Source organism: Cervus canadensis, chromosome 2 (genome assembly GCF_019320065.1).
Source record: "Cervus canadensis isolate Bull #8, Minnesota chromosome 2, ASM1932006v1, whole genome shotgun sequence".
NCBI lineage: Eukaryota > Metazoa > Chordata > Mammalia > Artiodactyla > Cervidae > Cervus > Cervus canadensis.
Genome location: NC_057387.1, coordinates 56,993,737 through 57,021,290, shown reverse-complemented (window position 1 = coordinate 57,021,290; position 27,554 = coordinate 56,993,737). Strand labels below are relative to the sequence as shown.

At 35.9% G+C, this 27,554-nt stretch overlaps 1 protein-coding gene across 4 annotated transcripts in view; it reads right to left on the bottom strand.

Moving 5' to 3' along the window:
* The window catches only part of TTLL7 (tubulin tyrosine ligase like 7), a 157,933-nt gene that overhangs the window by 57,759 nt on the left and 72,620 nt on the right, over positions 1 to 27,554 (bottom strand). For all 4 annotated transcript variants that reach the window (XM_043460860.1, XM_043460861.1, XM_043460857.1 and 1 more), the window contains exons 7-13: positions 26,787 to 27,003; positions 21,650 to 21,814; positions 16,570 to 16,728; positions 11,235 to 11,329; positions 4,870 to 5,017; positions 4,711 to 4,784; positions 3,476 to 3,611 (exon numbers count right to left, since the gene is read on the bottom strand). In XM_043460860.1, coding sequence (XP_043316795.1) covers positions 3,476 to 3,611; positions 4,711 to 4,784; positions 4,870 to 5,017; positions 11,235 to 11,329; positions 16,570 to 16,728; positions 21,650 to 21,814; positions 26,787 to 27,003 — 994 coding nt within the window. The remainder of the gene's footprint in view (positions 1 to 3,475; positions 3,612 to 4,710; positions 4,785 to 4,869; positions 5,018 to 11,234; positions 11,330 to 16,569; positions 16,729 to 21,649; positions 21,815 to 26,786; positions 27,004 to 27,554) is intronic.

The following is a 27,554-nucleotide window of genomic DNA, read 5'->3' as shown; positions in this document are numbered from 1 at the left end:
ACACAAAAGGTAAGTAAACATGTAAACAGGAAACAATTTAAAATCATTGAATGCTTAGATAATAGTAACAATAATACATTTTGAGGTTTGAAACTTATGTAAAAGTAAAGTATATGATAACAGCACAAACTATGGAAGGAGACATTAAATGAAGCTAAATTGATATGGTCCTTATATAGTCTATGAAGTGGTAAATTATCAATTCGGGGTAGATTATTATGATTAAAGGATGCATACTGTAATTTCTTTTGAGAAAAAATCATATTATGATACCTATGGCTGATTCATGTTGAGGTTTGACAGAAAACAGCAAAATTCTGTAAAGCAATTATCCTTCAATAAAAACTAAATTAATTTTAAAAAATCATATTATGCTACAAATATAAATAGAACAAAAGATAAAATAGTATAATAAAAATAATTGATAGAAAAACATAAAATAGTATAATAAAAGATTAAAAAAGTATGAAAATAAATGGATGGAAAAGATATGTAATTGAAATAGTAATCATAAGAAAGAAACTAGTATGACTGCATTAATCACACAAAGTAAATCTTAAGACAAGAAGCAATACCCAAGAGATTTACATTTCATAATGGTAAAATAGAATATATGAATTCATTAAAAAGACACCTTTGTAACTTCAAAGGATATGAAATCAAAACTGACAGAACTAAATCCACAATCACAGTTGGAATGTTTAACAAATCTCTCAGTAATTGCTAGAACAAGCGGGACAAAATAATAAGAAAGGTTATAGAATATTTGAGAAACAGTAATAGCCAAATTTACTTAAAAGACATATATAAAACTCTATAACCATCACCTGTAGCATACATGTTATTCTCAAGTAAATTTGGAAATTTATTAAAATAGTTACCATATTAAGTTAAAGCAAGTCTCAATTTATTTTACAAGACTAAAATCAGAATATGTTTTCTAACATCAATGAACTAAACAAGAAATTCTTACCACAAATAAAACTAGAACTTTTTAAACATATGGAAATTAAGCAACAAACTTCTAAGTAATGAAAATAAAAGTCAGAATATAATTTGAAATGCAGTTAGTAAAAATACAATACATAAAAATGCTAGATATAAAAGGAAATATACAAAAATAACCAGATGTTTACAACCTGGCAACAAATCAAAAACAAAAAAATTTACAAACAATATTATCAGTGACAATAGCAAAAAATTAAGAATTAAATACTTAAGAATAAATTTAATGAACTATGCATAAGAAATATAAATGGAAAACTATCAACATAGAGAAAGATCCAATTAAAGATCCAAGTAGATGGAGAGATATGCCATATTAATGGATCATAAGACTCAGTATTGTTAAATCCCTAGAAATTGTTTTATAAATTCCTCAATCCCGATTAAAACACCAGCAGCGTTTTTTGTAATTAAAAAATTAATCAAGATTTAGAATAAAACTGATTCTAAAATTTATGAAAGAATAAAAGGACTAGAAAAGCTAAGAGTTTAAAAGAAAGGAAGAAATTTGAGGACTCACTCTCCCTAGTTTTGACACTATGAAACAACAGTAATGAAAACTGTGCAAAGATTGTGTAAGAATAGACTCACAGGCCAATGGAATGGGGTAGGCAAAGTGCTGACATTTAAACTAAATTTTGAAATGTATTCATTGGAAGGACTGATGCTGAAGCTGAAACTCCAATACTTTGACCACCTGATGAGAAGAACTGATTCATCGGAAAAGACCCTGATTCTGGGAAAGATTGACAGCAGGAGAAGAAGAGGACGGCAGAGGATAAGATGGTTGGATGACATCACTAACTCAATGGACATGAGTTTGAGCAAGCTTGGGGAGCTGGTGATGGACAGGGAAGCCTGGCGTGCTGCAGTCCATGGGGTCGCAAAGAGTCAGACACGACAGAGCGACTGAACTGAACTGAACTGAAAGTACTTTAAACAAACTATTTTAATTAACCTCAATTTTATTTTCACAACCTGTCAAATATACTTTTAATACTACTATTATATTAGTGATCCAATCAAACAAATAGTTTAGTCTAAGTTTACAAATTGAAACATAGCGGAGCTGGAATTTGAACACAGGTCTGTCTGGGTCCAAAATGCTTAGTATTTCTTAGTACAGAGTGATGGGAAGATGGAACAAAGACTGTATTCACAGGAGACAGAAATAACATTACAGAACAGGTGAAGGAAAATTAACAAAGGTCTCTCACTATCTGGGTCAGGAAAAACAAAAAAAACTACAGAACATAATTCTAACAGTGGAAATAATTGCATATGTCAAAAGAGGGAAATTGGAAGGAAAAGAGCATTACAGTGTACAATATCCCTTCTGCTTCCGTCTCTTTGGCCTATTCTGCTTGAAAATGGCTTTATAACCTTCTACTGCAGAATTTGAGTGCAAAGACTATAGAAAAATCTATTTATAATAAACTTTACCATGATTTTTAAATCAGTATAACAGGGTAGCCAAGATATGGAGGTATCATACTAGGGAGATTTCCAGCAACATAAAATATAAACAACTATAATAGGTCTGCATGCTGGAATTGAGAACACAAGAAAATGTAAGTATGAGTAAATATGAATACTTAAAAAACTATTAAAGACCACTGACTCTTTAGACAGCAAAAAAAAAATCTTATTTGTCCAGTGGGACTTTAGTAAGCACGACGCTAGCAGGGGCTTGATTAGCCTCTGCATGCTGGGCTTGTCCTCTTGAAATGCTCCTTTTTGGAAACTTCAGCTCCTATTGAGTTCTGATTACCCTCCTTACAAGGTCATGTAAAGAGAAAGAAACACCCAGCCTGCTCTCCAGATGTTCCATCTCTCTCAACTGAGGCACCAGACATATGAGTGTAGCCACCTTGGATTTCCATCCCCAGATGAGCTTTCCAATAAATGCAAATATATGATTCACTCCAAGCTAGCTCAGCAGAAGAATCACTCAACTGAGCCCAGGCAAGATTGCAGAATAATGAGCAAATAAATGAAATGGCTTATTATATTGTAATAGATAACTAATAGACCTTTTAATAAGGCATACAGGTTATTCTGCATGTGTATGTGTGTGTTTCAATTATTTCTCATATGCCATGTCTAATCAGCATCAGGAAAAAATATTGTATAGTACTAGTTATAATCCAAATAATGAGAACATCACAAACCACTAGGTTATTTCAATCTATTTTTTATTCAGTTACGTATACACAACTCTATAATAAAACATTTATTACAATAGATTACAAAATAACATCAACATTCTCTACCTCGTAATTTGTCCTGTTAGACAACTTATTTATGAAATCATTTGCCTGGTTATGAAACACTACCAACTTTAAAATGGAAGAAAAGTGCATCTTAAAAGTGAAATGGTTTTACATGTGGAACTAAGATGGGTTGTTTTTAAAGACATATTGTTTGGCTTCATTCTTTTTTTTTTCTTTATAAACATTCATTCTTTTACCTTCATCCTTTTCAAAGGATTATTCAGCTCTCGCTGGAATGAAGCCGCTCTTCCCGAAAGGAAGGTCTGAAAGGCAACAGCCAACAAATTTTCATACTTTTCAAGTAGTGTTTTATCTTCAGGAGGATAAATTCGCCTACAATAAAATCAGATAAAGCAGCTTTTTAAAAAAGCTATTATAGTGCAAGACTATAATCCAAGTGTAAGGTAAACAACAAGGATAATCCATGACTCTGTATCAGTCACTTTCCTAGGTGCTAGAAATAAAGATGAATACAGTACGAGAAATTCATAAATTTTTATGTTACCATACAAACTGAAGTTTATCTAGAGAATTATCATTAAGTGATGAATTCCAGAAAGCATAGTATAAAGATCTGGTTGAGGGAAGGTGGTTTAAGAAGAACTGCAATGGGACATATTAGAGAAATACTGGGGAGCTTTGTCAGAGACAGTTTAAGTGATGAGATTTGGAAAGTTTTAGACTTAGTGTGATTATTGATGTATACAAGAATGTAGGGATTAAGCCTAATGATTTTTTGAGGGGTGGCAGAATTTTCCTCTCTGCTGGAGAAAATTAGGTAGATAATTAGGTTGAGAGCAATGTGTTTTCATCACTACTGCTGATGGTATTAAGGCTGGAAAGAACACCTTACCGGGAGGGCAGGAAGTTCAGTGATGTCAAATTCTCCTAATTCTGCTGAGTCATTATCAAATCTTGGGAAGAGGGGCAGTCTTTCAGGAACACAGAGCTCAGAGTGGCCCCCGTCTTCTCCTGTCAGATGTGACACTGTGGAGGGGGTCCAGTTCCACACAGTCCACGTCCCTTTCCACTGTCTCATACTGGCTCCCCCAGACAGTTTCACTATTTGCCTCCTTCCTGATACATTTGAATTTACAGCAAAGTGCAAAAACAACTTTGAACTGACAGAAAGGAATACTAAGAGACCTGACTTTCTCAAAATATTATATGATAATAAAATAATATAACAGGATAACATCAGGCTTAAAAGACTTTACACAACCACCCTTGAGGATGGCAAGCAGGAGCTCTCACCAAGTCTGAACCATCTACTTGCTGACTATCTTTCCCTGCTGGAAGTAAATTGAACAAAAACTACTTTCTCAGCATGAAATAAACACGGCTTAAAATAAGCCTAAAAGTTAAAAAATATAGACACTGCTGTTTTGACACTTCACTTTTTCAATCTATAAAAAAACAAAAGCACGTTTACCTGTAATTCCCCATGTGTCGATTTTCGTGTTCTTCTTTCGAGATCTGCTTCCGTACCTGAGCGAGTCTCTCCTTCTAGAAATGAAGACATTTTACAAATAAAACCTGACAAGTGAATTATGTAATTCAAACCGTAGGTACATTGTTAAAATTTTCATACCAGCTCTTCTTTCCGCTTCTCCAACTGATGTCTCTGTTGTTCCCAATCTGAGGAACCTGGTAAGGGTCTTTTTATTGAATTCTGACCATAAAGCCTCCTTTGAGCTTCAGCTTTTTGTTTAGCCAAGTTTTTCCTTTTATCACTGGTCCTAAAATATAGAACATAAGACCACATTCCAGAATTCAAATAAGCTCTGATCTTATCCCTGTAAGGAGAATTAGCAGAAGAGGAGATACAGTGGGAATAGGAATCAATGTTTATTACATTTATATATTCACACATATATTTATCTACTCATTCATCAAATATGGATTTCCATCCAACAAACAGAAGTTTTGAAGGAACAAGAGAAAATGGTGATAGTATAGCAACTGAGTAGCTATGAAATCTTAGGTCAATTAATTGCTGGGTCTGTTTTTCCATCTATCAAATGTTAACAATAGCACTTCTCTTCTAAAGTTCTTATAAAGATATAAAGATTAACTTGGAATGACACTGCAAGCATGATCATCTGCTCAGTTGTGTCAGACTCTTTGCGACACCATGGATCGCAGCACACCAGGCTTCCCTGTCCTTCTCTATCTCCTGCAGTTTGCTCAACTAATGTTCATTCAGTTGGCGATGCCATCCAACTACCTCATCCTCTGTCTCCCCTTCTCCTCCTGCCCTCGATCCTTCCCAGCATCAGGGTCTTTTCCACTGTCACCTCTTCACATCAGGTGGCCAAAGTATTGGGGCTTCAGCTTCAACATCAGCCCTTCCAATGAATATTCAGGGTTGATTTCCTTTAGGATTGACTGCTTTCATCATTTTGCTGTCCAAGAGACTCAAGAGTTCTCCAGCACCACAATTCAAAAGCATCAATTCTTCAGCACTCAGCCATTTTTCTGGTCCAACTCTCATATCCATACATGATTAATGGAAAAATCATAACTTTGACACTTGTCAAAGGCCTTATATAGACCTTTGTCAGCAAAGTAATATCTCTGCTTTTTAATATGCTGTCTAGGACTGCCATAGCTTTTCTTCCAAGGAGCAAGCATCTTTTAATTTTGTGGCTGTAGTCACCATCCATAGTTATTTTAGAGTCCAAGAAAATAAAATCTGTCACTGTTTCCACTTTTACCCCATGTATTTGCCAAGAAATGATGGGGCAAGATACCAAGATCTTAGTTTTTCTGAATGTTGAGTTTTAAACCAGCTTTTTCCCTCTCTTCTTTCACCTTCATCAAAAGGCTCTTTAGTTCCTCTTCTCTTTCTGCCATTAGAGTGGTATCATCTGCATATACGAGGTTGCTGATATTTCTCCCAGTAATCTTGATTCCAGTTTGTGCTTCATCCAGCCCAGCATTTTCCATAATGTACTCTGCATAGACATTGAAAACAGGGTGACAATGTACAGCCTGGACGTACTCCTTTCCCAGTTTGGAACCAGTCTGTTTTTCCATGTTCGGTTCTAACTGCTGCTTCTTGACCTGCATATAGATTTCTTAGGAGACAGGTCAGATGGTCTGGTATCCCCATATCTTTAAGAATTTTCCGCAATGTGTTGTGATCCACACAATCAAAGCCTTTATAGTGTAGTCAATGTAGCCGAAGTAGACTTTTTCTGGAATTTTCTTGCTTTTTCTATGATCCAACTAAGATCATAGCATCCGGTCCCATCACTTCATGGCAAATAGATGGGGAAACAGTGGAAACAGTAGCTGACTTTATTTTTTTGGGTTCCAAAATTACTGCAGATGGTGATTACAGCCATGAAATTAAAAGACACTTACTCCTTGAAAGGAAAGTTATGACCAACCTAGACAGCATATTAAAAAGCAGAGACATTACTTTGTCAACAAAGGTCCATCTAGTTAAGGCTATGGTTTTTCCAGTGGTCATGTATGGATGTGAGAGTTGGACTATAAAGAAAGCTGAGCACTGAAGAATTGATGCTTTTGAACTGTGGTGTTGGAGAAGACTCTTGAGAGTCCCTTGGACTGCAAGGAGATCCAACCAGTCCATCCTAAAGGAGATCAGTCCTGGGTGTTCATTGGAAGGACTGATGTTGAAGCTGAAACTCCAATACTCTGGCTACCTGATGGGAAGAGCTGACTCATTTGAAAAGACCCTGATGCTGGGAAAGATTGAGGACAGGAGGAGAAGGGGACAACAGAGGATGAGATGGTTGGATGGCATCACCGACTCAATGGACATGGGTTTAGGTGAACTCCGGGAGTTGGTGATGGACAGGGAGGCCTGGCGCGCTGCTGTTCATGGGGTTGCAAAGAGTCGGACACGACTGAGCGACTGCACTCAACTGAACAGATGATGGCAATTTGATCTCTGGTTCCTCTGACTTTTCTAAATCCAGCTTGTATATTTTTGGTTCACATACTGTTGAAGCCTAGCTTGAATGATTTTGAGCATTACCTTGCTAGCATGTGAAATGAGCACATTTGTACAGCAGTTTGAATATTCTTTGCCTTTCTTTGCCTGGAATTGGGATGAAAACTGACCTTTTCCCCTCCTGTGGCCCCAGATGAATTTTCCAAATTTGCTTTGGTGATTAATCACTATTATTAATTAAATGAACTTGAGATGGCAACAAGATTTGTAATTTTAACAACTGGATGGTTAAGAATATAATTTTTCCAGTGATAAATATGAAATTTGGCTGAATTTCCTTTTTTTAGGGAAACGGAAAATGTGATTTAGGTAGCTCTTAACTTTTATTTTATTCTATTTTACCTAGGACAAATCATTTCTACATACCATACAATTTAAAGGAAAGACGGGAGAGAAAGGAGGAATAGAAATAAAACGAAGAGGAAAGAACAAACACTAAACAATTGGAAAGGAAAAAAGGTAAGAGAAAGAAAAAATGAAATGACAGAATAGAGGAAGGGAGAACAAAAAAAGGACTGAGAATACCATGATGAGAATGCTGTGGAAGAAATGAAGGCAGAGATATATGCACCTCTACACAGCAAACACTTCACTCACAGACAAGGACACTAACACACACACACAGCTCAAGAACATACAAGTAAAGAACTATGTTTGCATTCCCATAAAAACTAGTATAAATAAGCACTAATGACTCTTAGTCCAGAACAAAATTTAACCAGAGACCAAAGGATCTCCATTCATGCAGCATTTTAATCAGTGTTTTTCCGCTCAGCTATATCCATACACTGACCTAAGGAGTTTTGTTTACACTTTCTTGAGTTCTTTCCACTACTCATTATCCTGTGATTCCATCCAAGGGTTTTCTCTTTCTACTCAGCTGGCCTCACACATACAAGCTCTTGTAATATGGAAACTCTGGAAGTTCTATGAACATGCTGTGTTTGCCTCACTTCCTAATCTTACTACAAGGAGTCACCTTTGAAAGAAATGTCCTTCCCCATCCTTGTCATCATTTTATTTAGTACTCACCATACACTAGTTCTAGATATGGCCTTGGAAATACAAAGATGAATAGAGACATTGCCCTCAAGCTGCAATGGTCTAAAGGGAGAGAGGGGAATACCACATGAATAAATACACAGATTACAGTGGATGCCACTTAAAAAGTGATAATAGTAGGGGTGATGGCAAAAGCGAGGAAGTAAACCACTTTGCTACAGCAAAGGCTTCAAACAGAAGGTCAGGTTTGTGCTAGGTATTCAAGAATGAGTTAACCAAAATGTGGCATATACACGCAATGGGCCTTAACAGGGAAGGAAATTCTGACTACATGCTACAATATGGATGAGTCTTGAATACATTGTGCTTTCCCTGGAGGCTCTAATGGTAAAGAGTCTGTCTGCAGTGCAGGAGACCTGGGTTCGATCCCTGGGTCAGGAAGATCCCCTGAAGAAGTAAATGGCAACCCATTCCAGTATTCCTGACTGGAAAATTCCATGGACAGAGGAGCCTGGCGGGCTACAGTCCACGGGGTTGCAAAGAGTCAGACATGACTGAGAGACTAACACTTGAATACATCATGCTAACCTAAACAAGGCAGATACAAAACAGCAAATATTGTATGATTCTACTTATATGAAGTACCTAATCAAACTCATAGAGACAGAAAGCAGAACAGGTGTTTACCAGGGGCTGGTGGGAGGGAAAAACATGAGTTGTCTAATAGGTACAGAATTTCAGTTTCACGCAATGAAAAAGTTCTGGAGAAGGATGGAGGTAATTATTGCATTATAATGTGAATGCACTTATTGCCACTGAACTGCACACTTAAAGACTGGTTACAGTAGTAAGTTTCAAGTATATCTTACCACAGTTTTTTAAAAATGAGTCAACATTAACCAGAGGGACAAAACTAAAGAAAATTTAAATGCGAATACATACAAAACTATGGACATGCGAAACAGCATCGTATGAGTTCTTTAAAAAAATTAAGTCCAAGGCAAGGAAAAGAGAAGAACAAAAGGTGATCAGGTTGGCAAGAGATGCAAGGGCTAGATTATAAAGAGTCTATGTCTAAAGATCAAAAATGACTTGCAGGCAATGTTTAAACTTTCTGATAACGTGGAAACAATCTGAGCAGAACAGTAACATTTACATGTGTCTCTTTAAATGTTGGCATCCCTCAGGCTCTGCCCTTGCCCCTCTCTACTTCTCAATATATACACTCTATGTTCTCATCCACTGGATTCAACGGCAATCCATACATGTATGTCAGTCACATGGAGGTCTCTTATCTCCTGGGAACTTGTATATCAAATCTCCCACTTGACAATTCCACCTGAGTGTCTCAAAGCACTTCAAAATCAGCATGTTTAAAACTGAATTATCTCTTAATTTCTACTTCCCCCATTACTTCTGTTTCTTGCCTAAAACCCTTATCTAAATAAAAGACATACTGTCAAACAACTCATCCAGGCCAGAAACCTAGGAGTCATGGGGATTGTGAACCCCCAGCGCCTACTCTTTTGGCAGTAGGCACTCAATAAACCCTTGTTAAATGACTTGGAGAGCAACAGAGCAGAAACCACAAGATGGTGTGAAAGCCAGTGCTGAAGGAAGGGAATCAATAAAACAGACCAGGAGAGAAATAAGAAGTCCTTAAACTTGAAGAGGAAACTAAGAAATTAAGTCATACATTTGACAGGACTACTTAAACAATAAGTATGCCAAAAAATGTATAGACATATTGCTTAAATAATCTAAAATACCTGATACACTTGTATAAGTGAAAAATTTCCCATTCTATATCTCTTTCCTTCCTATTCATTTCCTTTAGAATAACTGAAATATTAGTAGAATTTAGGCAAATCATTCTCTGATCACAAAAAGAAAGGCTCATATGAAAATTTCTGAACAAGTTATATCTCAATCTCTTTTTAATAATGCCTTCCATATAAGTCTACTTCTCAATCAGGCATTTACTAAATGTTTGAAAATATTTCAAGTAAATAAATTGCTTGGAGGCATCCCACAGCTCTTACAGAGTTCTTGAAATAACAATTAGAATCAATTGAGATCACAAAATTCCTGAGTTTAAGTGACCTAAAAGATGTCCTAGAAGTTATTTGAACACTTATACTAGCAGACAGCTCACTATTTCATTAAACAATTCAGTTAAACTTCTAACAAGTTTCTCTCATAATAAGCTAACAGCTTCCCACATAGTAACATTTCAAATATTTGATATTCATGATCATGTAAATGGCAGCCAGTCTAATAATATTCCATTGATCCAGCAATCCCAATTTGGGGAATATATCCAAAGAAGTTTAAATCAGGATTTAGAGTGATACTCACACTGCCATGTTCACTGCAGCATTATTCACAACAGCCAAGACAAGGAAGCAACCTATGTTCATCAGTGGATGAATGGATAAAAAAATGTGGTGTGATGGAATATTATTCAGCCTTTAAAAAGAAGGAAATCTTGTCTATTCTTTTCAATGGGAAAAGTTAAGCTCACTTAACTGCTTCTCTTTTCCATTTACCCTGGCAGCCTGAAATACTGGGAAGACCTCTGGATAGAAAGGTAGGAAATGCATTTTTTAGTTTTCTTTACTTTCTGAGTGACCTTTATGCTTTAGTTTCTTCTCGTGATGTAAGGAAACAATCTAGAAGGTTTCCTAAGGTATGCTCCAATTCCACCTCATACTCTGTATTAAATAATTATACCAATAATGAAATTTAAGCATATTTATTATAGGTTCAAATCATACAGGAGGAAGGGGAAACAGAGTTCAGGAAGAGAGGAAAAGATATTTAAAAAGAAGGAAATTAAATGGGTTTGAAGAACAGAATCAAGAAACTCAAAATATAAATACTAAAATTATAAGCCAATTCTATTTACAAACGACTGTTCTACACCAAACATAGTGAAAAAATTCCAAAAGACAGAGGAAACAATTTACCTAATATTTAGTAGCTTCAGTGCATTTAGCAGCACTCCCTTTTTCACATCATAGTCTATTTTCTGATCAGTGCCAAAGCTCGGAGCTCGATTGATCTGAAATTAACAAAGAAAACAATGAGTAACCAAATGCTGGCAGATCAATCTATTGAATTTATCAGTAAATTCAGATTTACTGAATCTATCAATTCAGTAAAAATTTTTTACCCTAATGTGGGATCCCCAACCAGTAGAAAGACTCCAATAAATCTCAAAGCTCTACATAGTCAATGGTCCAGTCACCACTGCCACACCTCCATTCCCCATCACCTTAATTTAAGTCAAGGACTTGCAAGGATTTGACTGTCATCACTGCTCCTTCCCCCTGCTGCCTTAGCTCAGGATTTTTCAGTCAGCATTATCTGCTCTCTCCCCAGTCCACTCTTGCCAAATTATCACCCCATGCATTCCAGGTATTAAATTTAGAAAGGTAAAGTGATTCATCCTGACAAAAAGTTTGGATGACCAGTAATAAGAATAATAACACAGAACAAAAAATAACATGCATGTTACCAATATAGTAATAATTATATTCACATATGTATTTTGCATGTTGAAATTATCAGTGCCCTCTTTTCACTGCTTTCAGATCTTCTGGATGGATCATCCATTGCTACCTAAAAAATAAATTTTCTCTCTTTCTACCTGGGTCAGACAGTAATTCATCAGTTTTCATTTTACTTCATTTCACTGAAATTACTTGGAGGATACCATTAAAGGTATCTGAAGACTAACCTGTATAAGCTTTTCTAACTGTTAAAGGATTCTTGGGAATAAATGAGCCATCTGTGGCTGTTCTACTTTACTCCATCATTTCCAAAGTTTCATTAAGAAGAAAAATAACAAGCAATTATATATACTATCTATCTATCTATCTATCTATCTATATCTATATCTATATCTATATCTATATCTATATATATATACACACACACACACACACACACACCCAGAAATTTAGTTTATAATATGCTACAACTTCAAGAGCTAGAGTTTTTGTTTTTTCTTTGCTGTTGTTGGGTTTTGTTGTTATTGTTGTTGATGTTATGAAAATGTAATTGGGATAGCAGATATTTAGGGAAATTACTTATTCTATTAACTCAATTGATGAGAACACTATTGAATTCAAAACTACAGCTTAGCTTCTTGACCACCAACTAATTCCACAGGCTATCTCAAAAAACAAGAATGCTGTTACTCATAGAAGAGGGTCATCTTATACAAATCCATCACCACAAGAGACAAGGTAACTGACAGCATGCATTTTACAACTGGCAGCTTAAGGAGATACCACATTATAGTTAAATCATCCAGGAATATAAATGCTTCTAATCAGAAATGTGGCACAAGATCACTGCAGAAAAATTAGAAACAAAAGTCCAACAGACAACAGAGAGATCACATGCATCCCAACACCTAGCATTTTGTTAACCATTTGATAAATGGTGTTTCAGATATTTGCTACACATATTCATCATATTCACTTTACCTTCCAAATATATCTCTATACTACATATTTTACTTTATAACCAAGGTTTTCTCTGAATGGTGTGTTGTATAAATCTTGTATGCCATCATTTTAATGGCTACATGGTATTCCTTGTGTAGAGATACGGCAAACTAATTTCTTCAATAGAGATATATGCCTTACTGTATTATGTCCTTGCTGATTTCTGATTTAAAAGGTGATGAACCTATTTCTATCTTTGTGATGTAGAAGAGAATAACTTGGTAATTGCAAGAATATGCATTTATTCCAGGTGATTTTGAGAAAGGAAGTTTATTAGTCTACTACTTCAAAGTTCCAAGCATTTCCTCTTACAAGTGCAGAGAAAAGATAGAGCAATATATTTTATATAAAAAAAAGTTTCCGGCATTCCATCTCTAGAATTTATAAAACAAAGATAGTTCTGCTGCTAGATATAACAGGATTATTAAAGTAAAACAGACATTTAGGAATTGATGATTAAGTGGTTCACTGAAATGTTATCTATCTGTATAGAATATCTTAGTGTTTCATTCAAAATTGCAGCCTGGAATTCTGCCAGACATATCCCTCTACCAGGATGGTAGGGAGGTCTTGATACAATACAATCACAATCCTCTCTCTTATCTATTTTAGATTCTTCACTCTAACATCATTTGAAAGAAATTGGTCTGTGAAGAAATGTGCCTCCATACTAAATAAACTAATATATAGAAAGGTAAAAAAACTTAACTCAATTAACATTTTGCATTTTAAGTTTTATGAGAAATTTAAAGGAAAAAAATAAAAGAAAAACCACAAATGGCTGACAGAAGAAATGCCGAAAATTATGGCTCCATTCAGCCAAACTTCTACTATGTGATGACTTCTTTGTTCTCATTTCCTAACATGGTTGTAAAACAGACAAAGTTTACAAGTGTTAGAGTCTTAAAGTACAGCAGCTTGTAAATGCACACAAAAGGAAAATTAATAGAAAGCAAATTAAATTGATATATTTATTAACTGTCCAAATCACAGTTTTATTATCAAGATAAGCTCAATCATTTCATGCACAGATAAAAGTTTCCATAATAGTTTCTGGGCTCCTAAATTAGTGCTGTTCCCTCTGGACTATAACTTATCCCAACCTCAGCCCCAACTCTCCTGATCCCTGGCCCCTCCCCACTTTCTACAGCCTTAAGTACTCTGACTAGGTGTTCACTCTTTTGCAAAGACTCTTTTGAACTCACAAATACACATGTACACAGAGAGACGAATCATTGTTTGTGCTGCCTCCTGTGTCCTACTTATACTTGTAATTATTATTATAAAACACATAACTGAGTCTCCTACAAAAACAGGACAAGTATTCTCTTATTTTTCCTTTATCTCCACCATCTGGTGCAATGATTTGCAAATTAAGGATACTTAAAATATTAGAAATATATTTATACTCCACTTAATTTCCATGTTTTTCCCTAAAAATGTTTTCTATGATTGAAAATCTCTGTAATTTGTCACTATGAATCATCGCCTGCAATTACTGAAGTTAACTAAAAGTTATCACATGCTCAGAGGCATCCTCTGCCTTATTCCACTTGATGGCGCCAAAAGGTTTTTAACAGTATATATTCGCACTACTATAATCTCAGGTTCTTTCAACTGTTTTGATATGTTCCAACATGTTCAGTACTCACAGCTGCCTATTATTGTGGTGTTTTTTAAAGGGCTATGATTGATTTGAAAATGATGAAACAATGAATATAAAATTAAAATAAGTTATTGTGGAGTGTTTTTTTTTAAGTGATTTATTGATCAGGAAGTTATGGAGAAAATAAAGTATAAAGAAATATGAATGCAAGCAACGGTATTCTTGAGCTTTTAAAAAATACATAATTCAACCATTCAGTCAATTCTGATCTAACCAAGCAACAGTCAGCTTCAGTTAGGCAAATGCTTTTAAAATTAGGTGAATAAAATACCTATAAAATCATTATTTCTTATTATCCTTTCAGTTCTATTTCACGCACGTGCCTTCACTTCTTTCCCACCCCATCAAAGCTAAAAGACAAGTATAGGGCAAAAAATAATACAGGTAAGAACAGGAATTGATACTTTCAAATTGTAATGCTGGAGAAAATCTTGAGAGTCCCTTGGACTGCAAGGTGATCAAACCAGCCAATCTAAAGGAAATCAACACTGAATATTCATTGGAAGTGCTGATGTGGAAGTTGAAACTCCAATACTTTGGCCACCTGATGCAAAGAGCTGACTCACTGGAAAAGACCCTGATGCTTGGAAGAAAGACTGAAGGCAAAAGGAGAAGCGGGTAGCAGAGGATGAGATGGTTAGACAGCATCACCAACTTAATGGACATGAATCTGAGCAAACTCCAAGAGGTGGTAAGGGGCAGGGAAGCCTGCAGGGAAGCTGCAGTCCACGGGGTCACAAAGAGTTGGATACAAGTGAGCAACTGAACAACAAAGAACAGGAAAGGAAAGTAAGATAAGAAAATGGTATAAATAAAGACGACAATGTCAGGACTAAGTAAGACGAAGGGCCACTGTTCAGAATCAAGTGCTTTCACATTCAAGGAACGGAGGAAGTAAAAGGATATGTAAAGTTGTTCACATTTATCTTATTTCTAGGATCCAAGCCAGGAGTATAATTTGAATACCTGACAGAGTTGTATTTGATTAGCAATATAATACACATTATTTGTTCACAGTAGATTCAACAAACACACGTATGAAAGCAGGAGCCTCAAACAGGAAGTGTTCTTTCCTAAAAATATATTTTGAATGTCTTGATTTCACCTATCACTCATTCAATTCGCTTTCCAAAATCTTGGTATTACAGATGTAACTTCTAATTTCTAAATCATTAACAAAAACAAAGAGGTAATCAACTTAAAATTAAAGGGAGTTGATGATGAAATCTTCTATAACAATATATTCCTTAAAATGTAAGTAATCTAGTAAATACTAAGTGTTTAGGTAGGTGCTATTTTCCTAAACACAGTGTTTTGTGGCCATGCGACCGGTGACAACAGAGACTGAAGATCAGAACCAGGCGTACTGGCTGGGGTGCTGTAGGACCACATGACTTCTTGGGTTTCTTCTATATGTAATAAAAACATAATAAAAAAGAAAGGTAAAAAAACTTAAACAGAGATCATTTTTATTTTTCCTTTGTATTACTCTGTATTTTCTAAATGTTAAGTGACCTTTTATAATGGAAGAAAAATAATGATGACTCTAACTACAGGGACTGGCAGAAAACCAACCCAAAGGCACAGCTGATAGGCTAGACACGAGGGGAGCCCTAGGCACATAATACTGTCTTGAAGAATTCATGTTACCCAGTGTGTTAGGTGTTAACTAAGATTAATGAGCTAACTGGAGCCTCTCTTCTCTAGGAGAGTTTGAAGGGGAGGGGCACTGAAGCCAGGGAGCTACAGTCCAGCAGCCCAAGCACCCACACAGAAGAAACACAACATCCTGAAGTCATGAAGTGGAAGATCTGTGACGCTGAGAAAACGGTAGAGAAAGTAGACCTCAAATCAGTAACAGCAGATCCAGGCATATATGCACAATGCCTAGCCTAGAAATTCACCCAATGCTGATTTGGGAAAAATAAGATCAAACACACTGATCCACTCTAGCAAATGTTGTATTCCTTGAATTTTCATTCTCTTCCTCCAATATACTCCACTCAAGACTCTTTATGCTCAATGAATGAAATATCTGTGCCAAGTACACATTTAACAAGCAGTTGTTTCAATAGACAAGAATAGTACTCACTTCTCTTTCTTCTTAAAGAAACACCTTACCTCCAGAAGCCATGGCTTTAGTTTTCTATCCAACAAAATATCAAATCCCAGAACTTCAAAGCAGACACTTTCACTTCCTGGAGGTTGACCAGGTCTGCACATTCGATATGCATGCAGGACATGAGGTTCTGCTACAATCAGAGTCTTCACCACCAATTCCTATAAGGATTGTGATTCAAACAAAAGAATGAAAAGCTTTATTTCTTTATATCCATTTATATACATGGAAATAAGGCCTGGATTTATGAACTAGCATGCTGGCCAGGTTCACAAAACTCTATTGTATCTTATCCCTACTGTTGCTCAGACTGCATTTCACCCAACTCATGCCCTGCCCACTGTGGTCCAGGCATGCTCACCTTCTCTAGGCTCCTCGCACTAGCTGATCCCTCTTCCTGGAACACTCTTCCCCCAATAATTCAATGTCTGGCTCCTTGACATTCAGAGAGTCTTTCCCTGACACCTGAGTCAAAAGTAGGCACCCAAACATTATTCCTTACAGTGTCACTACACAGCATAGGCCCAGCTCATCTTTTTTCTTTTTGTTTTGGGGCAGAGTCTTTGTCTGTATCATTTACAACCCCATTCCCATTCCTTAACAATAGTACCTGGCATTTAGTAAATGCTGAAAATCATTTGTGAACAAATAAAATAAAAGTTTATGAATGTGGCTTGAATTTGTTAAATAGGTAAGCTAGGATCATAAGCGCGCCTTCTCAGAAACCATACAAAAGGGGAGGGGGTGGGAGGCAAAAAAAATTCCAAGGAAAATAACTATTTCACAAGCAACATTATAGAACCTCCATTTAGAGAAAGGCTGAAAGGCCAAGAAGACAAAATTTGGGACAGTTGGGTTTCTTCATGCAGTGATGACTTCGTAGTTCAAAAGGTTTATCTGAGATCAGAGTAATGCCAATCAACGACCTATCAACATTTTCTCTGAGGACACATAATACAACTAGGGTGAGTTACTAATGCTAATAAAAGAAAAAGTTGATTTACTGAAGTCTAAGAACAAGCTATGGATTGCAGAAAAGCTGTCCCCCTGGTTTCTGCTTAGAATATATTCTTTTTAAGCCCCTCTCTACAGGTAGACAGCATATTAAAAAGCAGAGACATTACTTTGCCAACAAAGGTCCATCTAGTTAAAGCTATGGTTTTTCTAGTAGTCATGTATGGATGCGAGAGTTGGACTATAAAGAAAGCTGAGTGCTGAAGGATTGATGCTTTTGAACTGTGGTGTTGGAGAAGACTCTTGAGAGTCCCGTGGACAGCAAGAAGATCCAACCAGTCCATCCTAAAGGAGATCAGTCCTGGGTGTTCATTGGAAGGACTGATGCTGAAGCTGAAACTCCAGTACTTTGGCAATCTGATGCAAAGAACTGACTCATTTGAAAAGACCCTGATGCTGGGAAAGACTGAAGGTGGGAGGAGAAGGGGACGACAGAGGATGAGATGGTTGGATGGCATCACCAACTCAATGGACATGAGCTTGAGTAAACTCCGGGAGTTGGTGATGGACAGGGAGGCCTGGCGTGCAGTCCATGGGGTCGCAAAGAGTCAGACATGACTGAGCGACTGAACTGAACTGAACTATAGGTACAGGCAATATTGTATGGCAATTAAGAATCTGGCTCCAAAGTCAGACTTTCTGAGTTATTCCAGACTTTTCTACTTATTGGATGTGCAACCCCAGTCATGTTCTTTAACTTTATGAGTCTCATTTTTCTCAAATGTAAGCTGGCAATAATAATAATAATACCTGCTTTTAAAAGACTGATGAAAGGACAAAATGAGACTCCATGTGAAATGCTTAGCATAGTGCCTAGAACAGAGTAAACCTTCAAAAGGGGTAAGCAACTTAATTACTATTGCTATGTTTATCCTTCATTCTTCTAGAACTCCACCTCATATGTCTGGTTAGCCACAAATATTCCATTGCCTGGGGAAGCAGCATTTATTATATGACAGAAAAAATGGAAGACAAAGTTAATTTCACTGTTACCCAGAATCCCAACACAGACTGTATTTGGGTCTATCAGAGATGCCTTGTAAGGCTGTTCTCAGAAATTTTATTCAAAATAACAAATTCATGGTATTAATAGCACCACAGATATGGAGATAAAAGAGCAAAGAATACTTTACATAAATCTTGAGATATTACTGAAACTACTTGACTAGGGGAAAAAAGTTAAAACCTTTGCTAACAATTGTCTATGTGAAATAAGACATGCTGGGAGTGAGGAGGTGGGGATGAATATTTAGACTCTGAATTGCAAATCTGTGTTTTTTTCTACATAAAAAACAACGTATTTTCAAGAATGTAAAGACAAGATTGCATGTATATGTGAAGTCAGGAATGACATAATCAAACAAAATTCCACTAATGCTTCTAAGAATTTCCAGTATTGATGATTTTTAGATTTTTACCTAAAGTATATAAAAGGCATTCAGTAAGGATGATTTTATGAATGGTTTTAGTCATTTTTAACCTTCATGGCCTGATTTTCTCTTGATTTCTTATTCTTTCTTGACCAGCACAAAAGCACACAGAGAGAGTATTGATGAATGTTAGTTTTCATATACAGACAGCTACTTCTTAGATAAATTACCATCAATAAAGTGGTCATTGAAAAAAGTTCTAAGTTAAATTCATGAAATTTGTAAACTATTAAGATAAAAATTTACTGAATAATTGCCCTCTCCACCTTCTCTTGTCATTCTCTTTTTTACATTATCCCATTGACTGATCTTAAGAAGATATCTGTAAGTATATGCAATTCTTAATAAAGAATGGAAATTTTAAAATAATTACATAAATACAGTCAGTTTGACAGGATAATTGTAGGAAAGCACTTGGAAGCTATCAGTCTATTATTTATTAATTGGTTATTTATAAGATAATTTATATACAACTAATATAGTCAAAATTTATCCATTTATAGAAAAACTCATGAAATGGGTAAGAGCACAATTACTATATTCAGGTCATATCTGAAAATTATATTCTAGGCTCTAACTGAAAACTTAATTTCCATAGTCATTAGTATTAGTTGTACTCCTAATTAAATTATGTGGGGAAAGCACCACTTAAAACCAATGTCTGTAAAGCTAATGGGACTCATTTTTCTCTCTAATTGACTCTCAGTATATTCCTCTCTAATTGACAACCCAATAGGTTCCACCTTTTCACAAAGACTTCTCTGAAGAATCAAAGTGAAGAATTTAGTAAAGAAAAAAGAACACCAGAGGGCATCTAAAATTTGGTCTCACTGAGCTAGTCATCAAACAACCCATTCATTAAATCATCCAGGTATCACAAAATAGGATCTACCATCAATGAGATATTTTCCAAAATTGCAAATTTCAGCAGTTTGATGCTTCTGACCCACAGGATAGTAAGCTATCATTATGAGAATATTTTTTTTAACATTTTAATATTTTTTTAACATTTCTGCTAAGATTAATAAAAGGGTCTGTTTCATCAAGGTTATCTTCTCATATGGATTTCCTTTTCTTTCTTAACCATTACCACTTGGAATTGCATCCCCTGCCATGGCTTTAGTTATGAATTTTACCCCATACATATACTGTTAACTGCGTGCTTTTCTACCTGAGAGAGAATTTCAAGTTCAACATATCTAAAGTAAAATCCATCATAGCCTAGTGGACTTTTAAAAACTTGATTCAGGTGTCAATTCCTCCAGGAAGTCCTCTTCCTATCTCCATTTACACTATACTCCATCTATTCCCTCTACAATACAAAGGCTACTATATGTGATCTTAATCTACATTCCCACAAATCCAATGTATGTCTATATTTTTGTACTTGATACACTGCATTTTATTAACAATTTATGTGCAGGTTTTTCCTACCAAACTCTTGAGACTCTTGGAGTTGTATCTTACATATCTTCAAATTAACAGCCAGAGACAAGCTTATAGTACAGCTTCAACAAATGTTTACTGAATAAATGAATGAATTAACAAATCAATAGGTAGAACTCTTTTCTCTCATCTGCAAAACTAAGCTCTATATCCTCTTCTCAAAATAAATTTCTTTCTATTCTATTTTAAATAACGCCACACCCACCATTCACCTCAAAATTATTCCTTAGAACTACAGAGGAATCTCTGAATACTTCTTTCCCACCTCCCCATTCTGAACACTCAGTTCATCTCTAAGGTCCACCTCATTGTCACCTCTTTCAATTCAGACCATCCTTTTCACTTAAGCTACTCTCAAGCACCCTCCTCTATCTACTCTTGGTCTTTACTCTAACCCATCTAGCACTCATTCTCAGATTTATCTTTTAAATTCATGGCCTTTGGCATTATTACTTCCCTTAAAAACTGAATGAATCCATACTGTCTACCAAGTTAAGCCTTGCTTTTCAGGCCTAAAAGTTAGTCTTCACGTATATTATCATAAGTCCTCATGAATCTCCCACAAATACAATATGTGCCAATCTGGACCTCTTTTAACTATTCTCGTACTTCCATGCCTTGACTTATGCTTTGAAAAGCGAAAGTGAAAGTTGCTCACTCGTGTCCACTCTTTGGGACCCCATGGACTGTAGGTTGCCAGGCTCCTCTGTCCGTGGAATTCTCCAGGCCAGAATACTGGAGTGGATAGCCATTCCCTTCTCCAGGGCATCATCCCAACCCAGGGATCGAACCCAGGTCTTCTTCATTGCAGGCCAATTCTTTATCATCTGAGCCACGAGGGAAGACCAAGAATACTGAAGTAGGTAGCCTATCTCTTCCCCAGCAGAGCTTCCCAACCCAGGAATAGAGCCAGGGTCTCCTGCACTGCAGGCAGACTCTTTACCAGCTGAGCTACCAGGAAAGCCTGACCTATGCTTTGGCCTCCATTTAAAATTCCCTTTCCAATCATGGGCAGTAAAAGTACTACTTATCTATTAGTACTACTTATCTACTTATTACACACCACTTTCTTCATTAAAATACACTATATCTGCTCAATCTAATGTAACGGGTTCTTTATTTTAAATGGCTGATGATCCTTTCAATTAATATGAGGAGAGACAATTAAAATTATGAAATGGTACAATCTTACTGAAATATCACTCCAAAACTTAGCAACATCATGCTGATTTGCTTGTAGGAATTCTGTGAACCATTTGATGGAACGTTTGCTGCCTTTGTTTTCAGTTTCATCTCTTTCAAAACGTTCATTATGCTTGTTCACAGAGTAGTTTGTCAGATGCATGTACAACTGGGTCTGTAACAAGTAAGAACCAACGCTGTTACCACCTGTGAAACTCTAGAACCACAAGGTTCCGCAGAAAAGAAAGTATTCAAAAAGAAAAGACAATTTTAAAGTTTAAAATATGCAGATTGATAATTTCATGATTATATAATTTTCAAATAAAATGCAATGGCACATTTTTCTGAAAAGGATTGTGAATATAGTCATCTACAAAGTTACTCTGTATGTTACTGAAAATATATCTACCATAGAAGTATGAAAATAATAATGATATGTAGGGTAATTAAGTGAAAATGCAAAACTATATATTGCTAAGCAAGAAAAGTGCTCTAACTCTGAAGTTTGCTTTTCTGAGTTGGTTTGTTTTCATGTTTTTCTAAAATTTTCATTCTAATTTGTTTTGGGAAAAGAATTTTCTGAAACAGCATTCTGGGTCTTTTCCAACAAAAATTTTAAAGTGAAAGTTCAAGTAAGTAGCAGAAACAGAAGCGGTATACCAGCCACAACCTCTGCTCTGCCATCCTGGCTGGGAGATCACTGTGACTTGTTAACACGACACACGGCCCTCAGGGTCAGCAGACAGAAACATCACACAATGCTGCGCACGTGTCTAAGTGACTAACCGTAAATTTACAGTGCTCCATACTGGCACTCTTAGGGGTCTTAGTCTCTTTATAGTCTTATGTTTGTTGACACTGTTATCCTCAAATAAACTTGAAAAAGAACTCAAAATTTAAACCTTCTCATGATTTAACGGCTCCATGTCAATCTATCATAAACACTCACTCATGATCCTACTCCCAGAGACCACTTGAGATAACTATGTTGCATTGCAATTAATATATACTTCAAGCATATGATTATTATTTTGATTTGTTAATAACCAATGATATTTAGATCATATTTTATTTTTACTACAGTTACTTAAGTCTATAGTACTGAAATCTTTGAAACAAATATATAGAAATGATCATATGAGCTACATGTTATTTTATGTATTTAATATAAATTAGTAAATACAGGTATTTACTAATCCACATGCCCACAAGTAATTAAGAATTTTTTTTTTCATTCATTGAACAAAATTTTAGGAACATCCACTACTGGGAGGAATATGTGCTGGGCCCTGTGGACACAAAGACGAACAAGACAGACACAGTAGAAAAAGCTTTAAGTTAAAAGAAAGTGCATAAATCTCAAGCTTGACTAATTTTAAGTGCTTGATTTAAAGAAAAAGGAAATTAATCAAACTGTAACATTTCCTAGTTTCCAAACTAGAAATCATTTTTTGGTTTGGAAAATAATTTTTGAGGAGCTCTCCATTTGGCAGAATACTAACAGCAATAATAAAAATTCTAGCTATCCTAGTGAAAGAGAAATGAAACTGCATTTTTATTAAAACATTATCTTTGTACGTAGGATTGGAAATTCCACAATTTCACATCTACCTTGACAAAAAATCCCCATCAAACAGTTAATTGTCAGTTGGACATTTTTCACAAGGGGAAGTGATGGCAGCTATGAATCAATAGCAACCTACATTCTCTACCCTATTTTTCAATGTATAGGCTCAAAATAATTAATTAGGATTACAAAGTTTTACAAGGATTGGTGGACTGATACATTGGTAGCAAAAAATTGAATGCTCATTATATTTCAATTTCTGAAATTCTCTTATATGATCTCCTTATATGTAGTTTATCAATATTTAATTCTTACTTAAGACAAAATGCATAAAATACACACCATTTTAAAAATTAGAAATATGAAGAGGGAAAAAAATATGCAGCAGTCTGCTGTCCCAAAACAACCAAATGGGAGCATTTTGGTTTCCTTTTTCCTCCTTTTTTTCTTAAACTTCTTTTACATAAAGCGACCTCATTTTAGATAAAGCTTTGTATTTCACTCTTTAGATTTTTCATACCTTCATGTAAGAATTCAATCATGAAATTTTAGAGGTATATGATGAAGACTGAGGTTTATACAAGAGAATATACCTTTTCATACATATGAGAACCAAAGCCAGGAGATGATGTGACTCAACAGTACTTGGCAAAGCAAAACCTAGAGGCCTCATCTCCTGACTCTCATCTTCAATACGACTTCCTAACCCAGTGTACTTAAGCAGATTATATACATACAACTTAAGAAACTGGAATAAATCACTTTATCATCCAAATGAGCTTCTAAGTCTAACCTTTTCCTATCTGGTCCCTTCCTCTTTCCTCTCAAAACCTGACTATCTGCCTTACATTTATATAATCCAGCCTTACTCACACCAACTATTTTAATTATAATCTATGACCTGACAAGCCCCAGATTATGCCTGTAGCTCACCTCTCTCATCTGAACATCAGACCTAAACTGTATATCCAAATGCCAATAGTATAGATCCATTTTGAAGTTATACGGGCATCTCAAACCAGACACATCAGCTTTTTGCAAAGCCTTTAAAAGCTGCTATACTCCCTATCACAGTGAATGTCACCCATCCACCCAACTGTCTGTGCCAAAACTCTTGAGTTTTATCCTTAATTTCTCTCTTCAATCCCTCATTCAACAAATCAACCTGTCAGTATGTCAATGCTATCTATGTTACCATAGATATATCTGAAACCCATGTTCTTATTCTTTACTTCAAATTACGTCATCTTTTTTCTCACACATGGTTAGACTAGAAATACAGTTTCTTATCCCCCTTACTCTAGTCTCTCCCATCCATTTATAGCACCATCTCACATTCCCCACACTGTAGACCAGGTGACCTTTTTAGGACAAAAATCTCATTCCTTCTTTCCCTTGTTTAATATCTTTCAATGCTTCCTTTATTCTAAGGGTAAATTCTATAATCCTAGCTATGGTCTACCAAGATCTGGCCTCTAGGGTTCTCCATCCTGATATAAGAACATCCATCCTTTCTTAGTCTGTGCATATATGTTAAGTTGCTTCATGGCTGACTCTATGCAACCCTATGAATCATAGCCTACCAGGCTTCTCTGTGCATGGGATTCTTCAGGCAAGAATACTGGAGTGGGTTACCATGCCCTCCTCCAGGGGATCTTCCTGACTCAGGGATCAAACCCACATCTCTTAAGTCTTCTGCATTGGCAGCCAGGTTCTTTACCACTAGTACCACCTAGGAAACCCTTCTTAGTCTGGGCTTCAGCCATGCTGAATACATCTACTCTTTGCAGACATAACATGCTCCCTCTCATCTCTGGGCCACTCTTCTACCTGGAGCTTTAACCCATCCCACGCCATCTCTGGCCTAGCTAACCCCTCACTATTCAAACTATTCACTATTTACTTTATAAACTCCCTCTCTAACCTTCATCTCCAACTGAGTTAGATGCCCTTGCTATACACTGCCATAGTACCCTCAGTTTCTTAAACCATTACACTCATCACTAGGCATTATAATTGCTTATCTTATTTTCTGCCTCCCCACTAGATTGTTGCTTTGTAAGATCAAGTACATGGTCACTGTTTTTCCAAAACCAGCACAATGTCTAGAATGCAGTAGAGTCCAAACATTACTTGGAGACTGGATATATCTACACCTTATGACCTTTATTTATTTATTTTTTTTTTTATTTTTTTTTTCCAGTGGGTTTTGTCATACATTGATATGAATCAGCCATGGATTTACATGTATTCCCAATCCCGATCCCCCCTCCCACCTCCCTCTCCACCCGATTCCTCTGGGTCTTCCCAGTGCACCAGGCCGGAGCACTTGTCTCATGCATCCCACCTGGGCTGGTGATCTGTTTCACCATAGATAGTATACATGCTGTTCTTTTGAAATATCCCACCCTCACATTCTCCCACAAAGTTCAAAAGTCTGTTCTGTATTTCTGTGTCTCTTTTTCTGTTTTGCATATAGGGTTATACCTTATGACCTTTAAAGAGATGCTGCTTTCTTTCATCTTCCTTTCCTGTAAAAATTTTGGCAGTTCCCTTACTTCTTCATTGACCAGGTCTAAAACATTTTTTAGATAATTGAACATAGTAACCTTTATGATCAGTCATTATTTAATTTTGGAAAATGACCACTCGGTGGAGTTAATTATGTACATAATATTGGAGAAGAGCAATAACCAGGCTTTTGACAAAAATGGGAAACAAACCTTAATTAGGTGTAATATTTACTATAATTAGTAGATCCAAAAAAAGAGGTAGAGGTTAAGTGAACTCTTAAGTGTGGAGAATAAACTACAGTTTATCTCTCAGAAACTACAAATTACAGTTATGACTTTTATCATAAATTATGATAATAAATTATAGCTAGACCTTCATAAACTATACAGGCATGACTTTCATCTATATGTTATGGCTTCACAAAGGTAATCTTAGGGAAAAATACAAAAATCTCCACTAAATAGAATTTAAAAATGTATCCCAAAACTGCCAATGTATTTCTCTACTTCATAATTAGTTAACGTAAATTTAAAACCCTCTCTTTTCTTCCAATAAAAATTATAACTCTACTTTCTGATAAAATTTTCTTTCTCTGTTTCATGTACTTTCTCCCACATTCTAAAACATACCTTTCATACAAAACCTGCTCAAATACCCCCTTTACTGTGAGAAATTGAACAAAATCTATTCCTACACTCAATTCCATTACACTTAATCTGCACTTCTCAATGGCATATTATTTTAACTTATATTTCCACATCAGTCACTTCTATCCAGGACCACTATATACACATACATACTTCAAAATCCAGCCTTATGCTCAGAGCACCCAGAGGGGGGTGCCTTTTCCTAATCAGCCTTCCTGGAACAGGAGATACATAATTTTTTTCTAATTTTCACAAAGCTGTCTATAAATTAGAGGCAGTCTTGTTTATGTATATAATTCTTCTAGACTATAAAAGTCTGACAGGAAGAATTTTGTTCATTTAATGTTTATACACAATGGGTATTTTAAAAAGCAGATCCTGAACAAATGGATAAAATCATAGTGTCTAGTACCACTTACCAAGTTGGACTCATTAGGTGGAATGTACTTCTCTGTTCCCATTCGCACAAGTCCATCATGGTAGAGAAATATTTTTAGTGGATCACATGACGTTACCAGGATATAAATTCTTAAATCAAACTTGTAACCTTCCATTAGGAAAGGCTTTTCAATGTATTCTTGAACAATCAAATGATCCTGAGATGGAAGCTTGTCACCATTTCTTATCAAAGAAATCCTAAATTTAAAGAAAAGATTAAAAGAATAATTTTGGAGTCAAGATGTTTACAAAGTTGCAGACAATACTCAAGAGGAAAGTGATTCCATCACATACACACAAAAAAATAGCATAAAGATACTGTCAGAAGCAATTTTTTGGAATCCTGGATACAAACCAAAAGCTTGTAATAACCAGGGAACTTGTAATAAAAAATAAAACAAAAACAAAACAGTTGAATCTCTCTAAAAGAACTTCTTTGCATTTTAATTTACTCCGGTACCACTCCATCTCCCAGCTCAGCAGTGGCCTTGAGCAGCAGCCCCTGTTCCTACTATAGGCACTGATTCTAGAGGTAGCAGAACAGACCTATTCTTGGGGTTGCTTTGTTCGTCCATGTGTTTAAATCAGTTTGGGGGTTCCCTGGAGGATCTCAAAGGATTTGCTTTTATCTTGTCTAATTGAGAACTCTCCCAGTGCTGAGGCAGCTACTTGGGGGAGGGGGATGGGAGACAAATGCTGATAAACATTTAGAGACAGATGTATTAGTCCCTGCTGCCTAAGACAACAAA